General features: G+C 42.7%; 1 protein-coding gene across 2 annotated transcripts in view; it reads right to left on the reverse strand.

Annotated features, from left to right (window-relative positions):
- INTS13 (integrator complex subunit 13) overlaps positions 1-12,928 on the reverse strand; it is a 560,030-nt gene that overhangs the window by 176,591 nt on the left and 370,511 nt on the right. For both annotated transcript variants that reach the window (XM_029600167.1, XM_029600168.1), the window contains exons 11-12: positions 8,894-8,983; positions 2,216-2,394 (exon numbers count right to left, since the gene is read on the reverse strand). In XM_029600167.1, coding sequence (XP_029456027.1) covers positions 2,216-2,394; positions 8,894-8,983 — 269 coding nt within the window. The remainder of the gene's footprint in view (positions 1-2,215; positions 2,395-8,893; positions 8,984-12,928) is intronic.

Here is a 12,928-nt window from a genome sequence, read left to right on the forward strand (position 1 = left end):
GACTGCGAAAGGAAACTTACTGAAAAATGATGAAAACCCTGACTAGGAGTGCTACAGGGAGGATCAAGAGCGACCCACCATCGAATGCAGGTGAAAAATCACAAAAAAGCAAAAAATCAAATAGTTTTTCAAAATAGGCCAAAAAGGCCGAAAGAGCTCACTAACTGTGATGCTGCAGCTCCGTGGAAAAAGAGAGACTGAAGAGGGACCCTGTGTGGATGCGTGGTATAGAGCAGGTTGGTGCATGTACAGTATGGCAAATCAAAGTTCTAGAAACTTTGACATAAGTTTTCCGTGTAGCGGGCTCCATCTGATGATGTCACCCATGTGAGAGGACTACCATCCTGCTTGTCCTTGGAGAAAAATGGTAACATAGTAATTATGGCAGAAAAAGACCAAACAGTCCATTCAGTCTGCCCACAACCAGATACTGACAGACACAGGAAACCCCTACACAGAGATGCATAGACAAACTACACCCAGTCAATCACTTGTAGACACACCATACTCAGAGAGAGAAAGAGAGAGAGAGAGACACACACACACACTCACAATCAGACAGCCAGAGACACCAGACAAATACACATGTACTTCACACCAAGACAGGCCACAAATCACAGACAAATGGTATGGGGTGGAATATTTAAAAACAAACAAACGAACAAACCTCAGATGCCAGCCAAAATATTTAGAAGCTGGGGAAAAACTCCATTTCACCCTGCCCAACAAGGGTTTGGATATTTTTTTTTTTTAATTATTTTCACTAATTGCTCCTATTATTCTCTTTATTACTTTTATAGTTTTTCTTAGTTTGCTCCTCTTTATTTTGTCATGTTTTACTTATTTTTAAAACTTTTTTGACTTTATTCTCCCTCATCTCTTCTTTCTCTCCCTTTCACCTCTTCCTGTCTCTGCCTATTCCCCTCCCCCTAACTTCACCATTTCTTCTCCCCTGGGCGGGCAGCAGCTGCGATCTATCTGCCTGGGTAGAGACATGGTGATAGCAAGAACTCCTCCTGAGCTGGGGCCCTAAGAATGACAGTTCTTCATGGGTTGTGGAATAACACAGTGGCTCCTCCTATTTTTCAGGCCCACTACAGTCAAAGTTGCTCTTCTCCGAGATCCACTGAAAGAGAAGTGCGATTAAGCAGTGGCAGAGTGGACAGCACAGTATTAGAAACATAGAAATGACGGCAGAAGAAGACCAAACGGCCCATCCAGTCTGCCCAGCAAGCTTCACACTTTTTTTTTTCTCTCTCATACTTATCTGTTTCTCTTGGCTCTTAGTAACCTTTTGGTTCTATTTCCCTTCCACCCCCACCATTAAAGTAGAGAGCAGTGTTGGAACTGTATCTAAGTGAAATATCTAGCTTAATTAGTTAGGGGTAGTAACCGCCACAATAAGCAAGCTACACCCATGCTTATTTGTTTACCTAGACTATGTAATTCAGTCCTTGTTGGTTGTTGTCTGCATATAGATCCACTTTTCTTCATTCCCGTCATATTTTTCCTCTCTCAAATCAGCCAGCCAATGTGCCTCCCTTTAGGATCATTCATGCCCCCTACTACCATTTGAGCAACCTTGAGTTAGTCATTCCCATTAATACAAATCTAAGGTGACCATGAAGCTGCTATGCTAATTCTTAACAGAACAATTACAGGTACCACATTAGTACATAGCATAAACTAATCAATGGACATAAGAAATAAGATCTTCAAAAACAAGATCATGGAGCCACTGATGGCTGTGCTACATGGGAGGTGGTTATAAATTAAGGAAAACTCCCAGCTAGTTGCAAAATGAAGGCTTATGCCTTTGCGTTCCCAGACTGAACAGGAAGCAAAATGATGAAGATGACATTTCAGGGCCATAATAAAAAATAAAAACAATTAAAAACAGGGGGTATACCTACAATAAAAGATGATCAGATAAGACCTAGGAATAATGACAAAAAACATCAATAGTTCCAGGTAAGTTGATAGTCTGAAAAATCTATATAGTACTGCTGTTTTAATATTGCTTGTTTTTCAGCCCTCACTGGCCAGGTGAGTCAATACTTAATAAAATAAATGATTACTGATTACTCAATTGCTATCATAAAACTATACATTTTTAATGTTATTAAACATATATCTTTAATATCACAGAGCAACAAAAGCAATAAAAAGGCTAAATTAAATCAGAAATATTAACTTAAGGAATTGGAAATCTTACTGTAATTCTATAATCTGTGACTCTGCCTCCACAGCCTTCACTGATAGACGGGGGATCTTCTAAGATGGAACGGGAGGTGCTTAAGACATGTAAGAAAATCTCTCCTCCATGACTACTAAGCATGTGGCTAATGACTTTAGAGCCAGACTTGCGTGGTTGCTCCAACAAAACAGAACGGCCTGTATAAATTAAGATCAATTCTTTTAGTGGTTTAAATACATAATTAATAAAAAAAACAGTACCCATTTAAAAGGGTTTGTTCAGTTAAGTTCAGAACTTAGCCAAATCTGGGCTTTTACATATTTGCCCCCACCCTCCGCTGACTGGATAAAATGTACCTGGCTAAAATGTTTACCTGGCTAAAACTTACCTGGATAAACAAAGAGTCAGTGTGGGGACATTCCAGGGGTGGGGTTTCAACTTAGTTGGGTAGCAATGAATATCCATGCTATCTAGCTAAGGGGGTCATTTTCTAAAGGGATCGCATGCGAAAAGTCCCTTTTCGCGTGCGATAGCTAAATTGGGGAGGAATCCGGGTGACGTAGGGGTGGACTCCGCGACGATTTCGCTGACGGCGAAAAGGTAGGACACCTTATCGCTGCCAGTAACACGCCCAATAGCATCACCTTTCACGGTGGCGCTACTGGTTTGCGAAAGCAGACAGCGATAGTACCACGGTGGTGCGATCTCTGCAGGCTTTCGCAGGCCCGCCTCCCGGTACCGTGCGATTCTGAAAGGCCTGTGACGTTAGAAAATCCAGGCCTAAGTTACCTGGGTAATTCTGGTCATGATGGGGACCAGATTTAAAGTTATCCAGGTATGCTTTAAACCTAACTCAGTTTATAGCTGATATGTTTTAAAAAAAAAAAAAAAAAAAGAATATCAGCTGATTTTCCCTCCCCCTGCTTAAAAATGTGAGGCTGACAGAGCAAATCTAGATACTGGAAGGACAGTACCTCCAGCATCTAGTGTTGTTCTGACAACAACGCTTATAGCATATGTTAACAGTGTTGCTGTTAGAACAATACAGGCATTTAGCAGAGAGGATGAAGTTTGTGTCCTTGAGGTTAGGCTTTGGCTTTTCAAGTGGGACTTCTTGGGAGTGGGGGATTGCCAATGATTTTTACTTTAGGGGGGTGGGAGATGGTGGTGGTGCCATGCATGATTTTGGCTTCTGGCAGGAAGGAGGTAAATTGGGGGGGGGGGGGGGGGGGCTCTGGCCCAACATGTTTAAAGACATGGTTTACAAGGAGGATTGAGAGGGAAGAAGGGCTGGAGGCTCTCTACCTCCCCCTCCTAGCACAACAATTTTACATCACCAGAAGCAGGTAAGAGTTTCTCTTTCTCGGTGGGCGTAATGGAAGGCTTTGGGGGATGTGTGACATGATTTAAAGCAGGGAAAGAGGGATTAGGCTGTTAGGGCTCTGAATTTTTTTTTTTTTATTTGGGAGGTTGGAGGTGGAAAATGATTGGGCCACTGCTGGCCTGCAAGATTTTTCTTTTTCTTCTAAATACCAGAGTAAGATAATGAGTGACAAATTTACTCAGATAACTTTATCAGAATATATTCATTAAGAGACTTCTTCAGCTGAACATTTGGCTAAAGTTATCCAGGTAGCTTTACCTGGATAACTTTGCTGCTCACCGATTTATTGAATATGGACCTTATAAAAATAATAGAAGTTAGATTTGTGTGTGCTAGGTAGTTCAGGTCACAGGTGTGCAGCGGCTCAAAAGGAACTTTTATCAGCTGAACTAACACCACTTTGAGGTCCCAAGACATAGCAGGAGGCCTTAGGGGAGGCTACAATTGAAGCAGGTCTTGCATTAATCGTACAACTATAGGCTGTACAGAGATGGGTGCACCATCTACACCTTGGCGATATGTGCCAATTGCACGGAGATGAACTCTAATGGAGTTGGTCTTTAAGCCAGCCTCTGATAGGTGTAGAAGGTAATCAAACAGTTTTTGTGTGGGGCAGGAGAATGGATCTAGGGCCTTCTGCTCATGCCGCATAGAAATCCTCCTCCACTTCAGTTCATAGGACTTTCTAGTGGGAGGCTTTCTAGAAACCACCGGCACCCGAGACACATCCTCTGAAAGATCAAGTGGCTGCAGGATTAATCTCTCAACATCCAGGCTGTGAGAAACAGGGCCTGGAGGTTGGGTTGCCGCAGCCTGCCTTGATCTTGCATGATGAGATCTGAGGAAGTTCTCAGACTGATCAGCCTTCAGATGGACAACTCCCATAAGAGAGGAAATCAGACCTGTTTTGGCTAATGAGGGGCTATGAGGATCATAGTCCTCCTGTCCTTGCAAAGCTTCAAGAAAGTCTTTGCCACTAAGGGAATCAGAGGATACGTGTACAGAAGACCCTAGCCCCAGTGAAAGGCAAATGCGTCCAAGGCTGATTTGCTATCTGACCTGTACAGGAAGTAGAACCGAGGCACCTTCCTATTGCAAGGGGAAGTGAACAGATCTACTTTGGGTCCCCTAGAAGCGGAATACCCGCTTCCTGACACAGGAGGTACGATCCTATGCATGCCTGCTTGCTGACATACCACATGGCTACTTGATTGTCAGACTGGATCAGGACAACTTTGCTGGACATCTAATCTCTGAAAGACCATAGCGCACACCTGATTGCCCAAAGCTCCAAGAAGTTGATTTGACGAGTGCATCCCTGAGTGGACCAGAGACCCTAGGTGCTGAGCCCATCTACATGAACTTCCCACCCCAGGTCGGATGCATTTGTGGTTAGGACAATTTGGGTAGGGAGACTGCAAAACGAGATCCCCTGCTCCAGATTTGAAAGTACCCGCCACCAAGACAATGAGTCCTGGAGAGACGGGGTGACTCGGATGTAGTCTTGGATATTCTGAGTGGCCTGGTGGCACTGCAGCCTCAGGGTCCATTGGACTGTTCACATATATTAGGGTGCCAAAGGAGTGACATGGCCCAACAGCCTCAACATGTGCCAAGCTGATACCTGCTGGCTCCACTGGTAGTACCTTCTGATGTGCTACCAGTCCCCAAAACGGACACAAAAGGCAATTTGGTGGGACAATCAATAGATTCAATTGGTATACTTGACTGATGATGGAAAGAACCCAATGGCCAGAGTTTATACTGGGCCACTGGTCCACAAAGAACTGCAGCCTTCCCCCAACCGGAGGGTCTACCATCCCGGGTATAGGCAACTGGCCTACGCTCCCTATGAGATAGTCAAAACCCTGTTCCTGGAGTTGACTGAAAAGCCAGCTGGGGCTAGGGGGCCCTCTGCTGCCTAGGATGGCCACGGGAAACCTGATAGTGTGGACGGGAACGAGGAGGTGGAGTACTTCCTTTGGCAAAACAAAGACTTCCTGGGTGCCTGTCTTGCCAGGCTCCTAGAAGAGGAGGATAGATCCAGAGTGCTGGCAGTGAGCTGTTGGAGGGTTTCATGGTTGACCCAAAGTTGGGCCACAGCATCTCTCATCCTACCTCTGATGAAATGCTCCCCAGTACATGGCATGTCAGTGAGTTGTTCTTGTACCTGTGGTCAGAGATCCGAGGCCGGCAGCCATGCCATTCTGCAGGTGCCAATTCCTGCTGCAGAGACTCTCAATGCCGTCTTGAAAACATCACAAGTTGCTCAGACCTCGTGTTTTCCGCACTTCAGACCCTTATGCACCAGTGACATCAGGATGTCCACTGCTGTTGAGGCAGCTATTTGTCCACCTCTTGCACCTGCTTCCATATGTCCCGCGAGTACTGTTTTATGTAGAGCTAGTAGGCAGCAATGCGGGTAGTAAGAATGGCGCCTTGAAACACCTTCCTCCCAAGAGCATCCATTACACTAGGATCCTTCCCCAGGGGCATCAAGGAATGAGTGCAAAAGCACTTGGCCCTCTGGAGGGCGGATTTGACCACCACCGACTGGTGGGGCAGCTGACGCTTATCGAATCCAGCAGCCTTCTGGACGAGGTAGACCCCATCTGCCTTCTTATTAATGGGAGGCACTGAGAGGGGGTGCTCCCATATCCTCAGCAGCAGCTCCTTAAGGATCCTGTGCACTGGGACTGCCACGATCTCCTTAGGAGGCTCCACAAACTTTTATGCCTGGCATCCTCCTCCATTAACAAATGAAATGGGATGGCTTTGCCATCACCCCCACAAATCCTGTGAAGGTCAAGTTCTCAGGCAGAGACTACTTTCGCTCCTCTGGAGGAGAAGGGTCTGATGGGAGACCCTTAGAGCCCTTGCAGAAGGATTCCAAAGCATCATCCCTTCAGGAGTCAGTTTCTCATCTTCATTGTAAGCAACAGGAGATAGGTCCCTAGGTGCTTGGCCTTCATCCAGAGATGCAGGGTAAAACTGCACGGGGGAGGGGGGGGGCAGGCCTAGGTGTGTCTGCTGGTCTCGGTGGAGTTTCCTCCTCAGAGGAACTGGTGTTGACTACCATCTCAGTAGGGGGAGGCCGTAGTGCCCCACTGGGCACTGATGCTGTCCCAGGAATCAATGTCAGCTGGGTCAGTAATGCACCGATGAGCTTCTCCAGAAGTGGTATGAGGATGGGCAGCACTGGGTCCAGTGCTGTCTTGTGCAGCGCCTGCTCCACCGCTAGCTGGATTCGGCGCTCCAGCTCTTCCTCAAACATTGCCGATGCTAACAGTTACTGGAAGGAAGGAGAAGTGGCCACATCCTCTTCAGATCCACGAGGCAGATTGGTGACTGGCATCAGGACCAGTGGAGACCTTCGCGGACCCCCAGGACCAATGGGGGATTGGCATTCCTCGCCGCGGAGTTGCTTCAGGGGCTTTGCAGCATGAGCTGGTGCATCCCTGTGCTCGGTGCTTGCATCGATGGGGACCCGTCCCGATACTTCTTTGGGTTTCCTCGATGCTTGGCCCGGTCTTTCTCCGATGTCGCGACCAATGACAAGGAACCCGACGTCCTTGGCCTGGAGGAAATCGACGGTAGTCGGACTCCAGCGTCCCTATCCACTGATGGCATTGACGGAACAGACAGTCCCACCGATGTCGATGGCTCGGTTTCCAACAGTGCTGTTCCTTGGTTCTTCTATGCTGATGGCTTGGACTTCTTCGACCCGAAGTGCTGCTCCATTTTGTCGAATAGAAGCCAACGTCCCTTTGGGATCATGTGGTGCATAAACGGCAACCCTGAATGTCATGTAATGCCCCAGGCAGAGGACACTTATCTTATGCGGATCAATGATGGACATGCTCCTTGGGCACTGGGAGCATCACCGAAAACCAGATGTGGCAATGCTGGATGAAACAAAAGGGGCACAAACCGAAAACGACGATGGTGGATCAGCGATGGCTGGTGGGCACTGATGCACCATCGCCGTGGGGAACTGACCGTGAAAGGAAATTTACCCAAATCGCCAAAAACCCGGAGTAGGAGCGCTACGGGAAGGCGCCAAGTGGGACCCAGTGACGGAATAGCACAGAAAAAAATGCGAGAAGAAATGTTTTACACAAAGTCAAAAACAACCAAAGTGAGCTTACTCACACTGCGAGGCTTACAGCTCCGCGGAAAAAGAGAACTGGAGAGGGACCCCGCATGGAAGCGTGGTATAGGGCACACTGGGTATGCTCAGTGTGGTTAGTCAAAGTTCTAGAAATTTTGACATAAGTTTTCTGCATCAGGGCTCCATCTGATAATGTCACCCATGTGTGAAGACTACCATCCTGCTTGTGCTCGGAGAAAAGGTTAGGCTGAGGAGTAATTTAAGAAAGTATTTCTTTACTGAAAGGGTGGTGGATGCATGGAACAGTCTCCCAGTAGAGATGGTGAAGACAAGGACAGTATCTAAATTCAAGAAAGTATGGGACAAGCATAGGAGTTCTCTGGGGAATATAGGGATTGCAAAACCAAGCGGCTGTCTGCCCATCCACACAAATATATCACGTTTATATAGCTTATGATTTGTTTTGGTTATTTAGACAAATTATTAAATTGCTGAGAGTATTCAATTTCAATTCAAATATCTTTTGATCAAATTTATTTTTCTAGATACTCTTGCAGCAATAAATAATTCACACTGTTCGATCTCAAATATAGCCTAACATTAAAAAGCTTTTTAAACCGGTGCAGAATGTAGCATTAAGAAATAACAGAAACAACCAATCTCACTTGATCAAAGTAAAGATGTGTGGCACGATTAATTTTAATTAAAGAGAACTACCATCGTATTGCACTATATGAAAAATATCATTAGGGCTCATTGTGCTGCCCTTATAAAGTACATGAGGATTAATTATCAGTCATTCTAAATTTTAAAGTGCACAATTAAAAAACACCAACGTGCAATTTAATATTCCCCTTGTGAATAACTCCAAAAGCACTTATCTATAAAGTTGTTTTCAAAAAGCATAAGGGATGCTGTTTGTAATTAGTTCCACCACATTAAAATTGAAATGCCCGACACTGTATTGTTCCGGAAGATGTAATTTCTTCCTTCTTCAAGGGAAACACAATCTAAATGTGGAATCAGCAGAGCCCCAATTTAGACATTAGACGAACATGTAAAGCTCAATGCCAATAAGGCTTGAAGTTTTGCGGGAGAGGAGTTATGTCGATAAACTTACTCTTACACTTAGAGGGTTCATTTATTTTGTAGCATTAAGAAATAAGACATTAAATATTTTTAAAAGCAGTATGTAAATTACCATTTAGAAGAAAGTTTGTAAGACAGGAAGATGGTCTGCTATTTACATCAACTGGTGAGATTCTGTATGCCCCTGTGCAATAATGTAGCTCTGGAAGGAAATAAATTGTGAGTCAACAAACAAGGCTTAGTTATAGAGATAAAGGAAAGGTACCACAAACTCTACAATAAGAAACAAAAACAAGGAAAATGGACTAAACAATGATGTAAAAATCTCATCATGTGATACAACCAAAGCAAAACTTTAGCAAGTTGTAGCAGGCCAAAACTAAAATCCACAAGTCAACCTAATAATGGAGCAGCAAAGCACACACAAAAAATGTGCAAATATTTTTGCTCAAAATAACAAATATGTATACATTTCAAAAACTGACAAGACACTCATATTCTTACAACTTACATTATAAATCTTGCAGATATACTTGTAATTCAGACATTCCCAAGGTTAAAGTATTAATAATCAACATAGGCTAAAGACGAATTGGAATTTATGTGAAATTATTTAGCTGTAACACTAATTTTGCAGTTTGTCTAGTTTTCTCTGTTTGTGGGGTAAACTATGTGGGGAAGATTATCAGATGTTTAAATCAGATAAAGAACATTTTATGCAATCAGGTAAAGTGATAAATATTAGTTCCTTCTTAGAGGCATCCATAGATGATATTTCCTGTAGAGCTACATTAGTAGTTTCTTTTTGTAGAGAACAGGACAAGGGTTTAATACTACAAAAATTCTTTAGGAATAAAGATATTTCCTTTTGTGGGCAAAAGGTCCAAGTTTTCCCGGACGTTGGTCGTAACACGCAGTTACGACGGAAACAATTTTTAGTATTTAAACCAAGGGTCCTGGCTATTGGTGCATCTTTTTATTTAAAATATCCATGTAAATGCCTAGTTGTTCTTCAAAAAAATAAATTTATATTTCTAGATCCTACTCATCTTGAGGTGTTTCTGAATGATAAAGAGCAGAGGTAGATATTGTAGGAAAAGAATGTAATAGTCTCAGATGTATATTTTTAATATACTTTTCCTTTGATTAACCTTTGGTTAAAATTCCTTGTATATCCTCCCATATTTGGGGACTTTATTACTGAGGTACAGTAAATATTGTAGAGAAATTTTCTTTTCATTTCTATGTACTAAAGTTATTTTCCTGATTTTTGCAAATGTAAAAACTTTGTTAAAAATCTGAATAAAGAATAAACTAAAAAAAAAAAGTGATAAATATTAGAAGTGCTCTTGGGAAAATTAAAATATTTTCTATTTAATACAACAGCAAATGAGAAAAGGCATTCTTACAGGTTTTTATGGCCAGGTTCTTGGACAGGTTATGGACAGGTTCTTAAAGCCAATCCAGGCCATAAGAACCTGGCAGGTACCCCAAAACTAAGTCTATTCCATGCTACTGTTGCTAGTAATAGCAGTGGCTATTTTCTAAGTCAACTTAATTAAAAGCAGGAAATGAACTTCTCCTCCAAGAACGTATTTTAAACTTTTTTAAACCCAGCTACACTAACTGCACTAACCATATCCTCTGGCAACAAATTCCAGAGTTTAATTGTGCATGGAGTGAAAAAGAACTTTCTCCGATTAGTTTTTAATGTGCCACATGCTAACTTCATGGAGTGCCCCCTGTTCTTTCTATTATCCGAAAGAGTAAATAACCAATTCACATTTACCCGTTCTAGACCTCTCATGATTTTAAACACCTCTATCATATCCCCCCTCAGCCGTCTCTTCTCCAAGCTGAAAAGTCCTAACCTCTTTAGTCTTTCCTCACAGGGGAGCTGTTCCATTCCCTTTATCATTTTGGTCACCCTTCACTGTACCTTCTCCATCGCAACTATATCTTTTTTGAAATGCGGTGACCAGTACTGTACACAGTATTCAAGTATTCACTATGAAGCGATACAGAGGCATTATGACATTTTCCATTTTTGTTTAAATGATGTTTATTAAAGTTTTCACCAAAACACATACATCGTCAACATGGAAATATAATGAATACAGAGCAGTCCTTACAAAACGACAGATCAATAGAACAGAAATAAATCAAACAATATTACCACATTGGTACGAAACAAAAAAAAACAAAAAAAAAAACATATGCCAGACAGAGCAATACTGCCGTCAAAATAAGACAATGCATGTAAATAGGAGTCTTAGTTGAAATAGCTATAAACAAGGAAAGAAGAAAGTGTAAAAAGAAAGATCTGGAATATAATGAGGCACATAAACCAGAAGAGAAAGAGAGAAAGAAAGAAGAGAAAGAAAAATAAGAAAGAGAAGAAAAGAAAGAGAGAAAAGAAAGAAAGAGAGAAAGTGACAATCTCGTATGCGAAACCACATTATCAGTAAGTGAGACATATTACGCTATCATCAGAGTACCTTAGCGGGCAAAGCTAAAGAAAAACCATTAATGATGAGATAAGCAACCCATTCACAGTGATACTGAAGTAGTGTAATCGTCAAGTGGCTTCCATACCTGGCACCAGGAAGATAGCCTATGAAATTTGATAGCCATTGCTTTCTCATATTTACTATACATACATACAGAATTCCACCATAAGTGCTCAGAAAGCAAATCGCTCCTTTTCCAATTCGCCAAGATATTATGGAGGGCCACTGAAAGCAAAAAATCTAACAGTTTACGTTTAGCTGGCCTAAGACTAATAGAAGGGTCCGCGCCCCTTAGTATGATGATAGAGTAAGAATGCGGTTGGGAAATCCCTAAAATAAGAGAGATTACAGTCCAGATCTGATTCCAAAATTTTTTAACTAGTGGACAGTAATATAAGACGTGGGATAAAGTACCATTGGGCAATTGATACGACCAACAATTGGAAGAAGAAAGGAGCCCAGCTCTATACATCTTCCAAGGGGTCCACGTCGCCCTATGGAGGACAAAAAAAGTAGTTTGGGTGAGACTGGAAGAGAGCGATATGCGAGCTGAGATTTTCCATAGATAATGCCATTTAATTAAATTGGAAGTTAAACCAAAATCCTGTGCCCATAAAGATTGAAGACTAGTAACAGTATTGACAAAACGGTGGAGCTTAAAAGTTTTATAAAGTCGGGATGCGAGATGACCAAGCATACCATATGTATGAAAAAAGGAGAAGGCATAAGGAGGCTCAGCAAGAGACAAAGAGGAGTTAGCCATAGCAGAAAGAGTACTTCGGAGTTGCAACCAGGCATAAAATTGAGTCCTAGGGAGCCCATATTGAGTTTGCAATTGTTCAAAAGAAATTAAAGAGTTATTATGAAATAACGAGGAAACAAACCATATACCATGTTGTTTCCAAGTAGGCCAACTAATCATTTCGCCACCAACTTTAATTTGTGGATTGTGCCATATTGGGGCAAAGGACGAGTCATGCCAAGAAGGTGTGGTATCCGGTCTGATAGAATCCAACTCTTGGAATGCTCTATATAGCGCAGACACAATAGGGTTAGATTTAGCGATCTTACCAAGAGGGACACTTTGCCAAAATTCCATCGGAGCAGGGGATATCAGATGGCGTTCTATCGATAACCACCTAGGGTGATCAGGTGAGTGATGATCGAACTGAAAGTAATGATATCCTTGTTGGAGAATAAAGGCCAAATGATATAGATAAAAATCTGGGAAATTAACCCCTCCCTGTTGAGTGGGGCCTTTTAACTTATGGAGAGCAATACGGGGGGCTTTATTATGCCAAAGAAATCTTGTCAAAAGCCTATCTACATAATGATAAAAATCTTTGGAGAAAAGGACTGGGATCATAGCCAGAACATATGTAATCGTAGGAGCCAGTACCATTTTGATAGTATCTAAGCGTCCCCACCACGAGAGGTGTAGTGGGGACCATTTGTGGGTGGTCTCTCGTAACATCTGAAGAATAGAGGATTCACAATAACCAGTAGTGGTAGGAATATCCACGTGGAAGCGGATTCCCAAGTACTTAAGGCCTTGCGAAACTTTCTGAATCGGAAGTCCCGATAGATCCACCAAGGAGCCCAGTAAATTAAGGGGGAGCAACTCAGTTTTATGCCAG

The sequence above is a fragment of the Rhinatrema bivittatum genome, chromosome 4, assembly GCF_901001135.1.
Source record: "Rhinatrema bivittatum chromosome 4, aRhiBiv1.1, whole genome shotgun sequence".
Lineage (NCBI taxonomy): Eukaryota > Metazoa > Chordata > Amphibia > Gymnophiona > Rhinatrematidae > Rhinatrema > Rhinatrema bivittatum.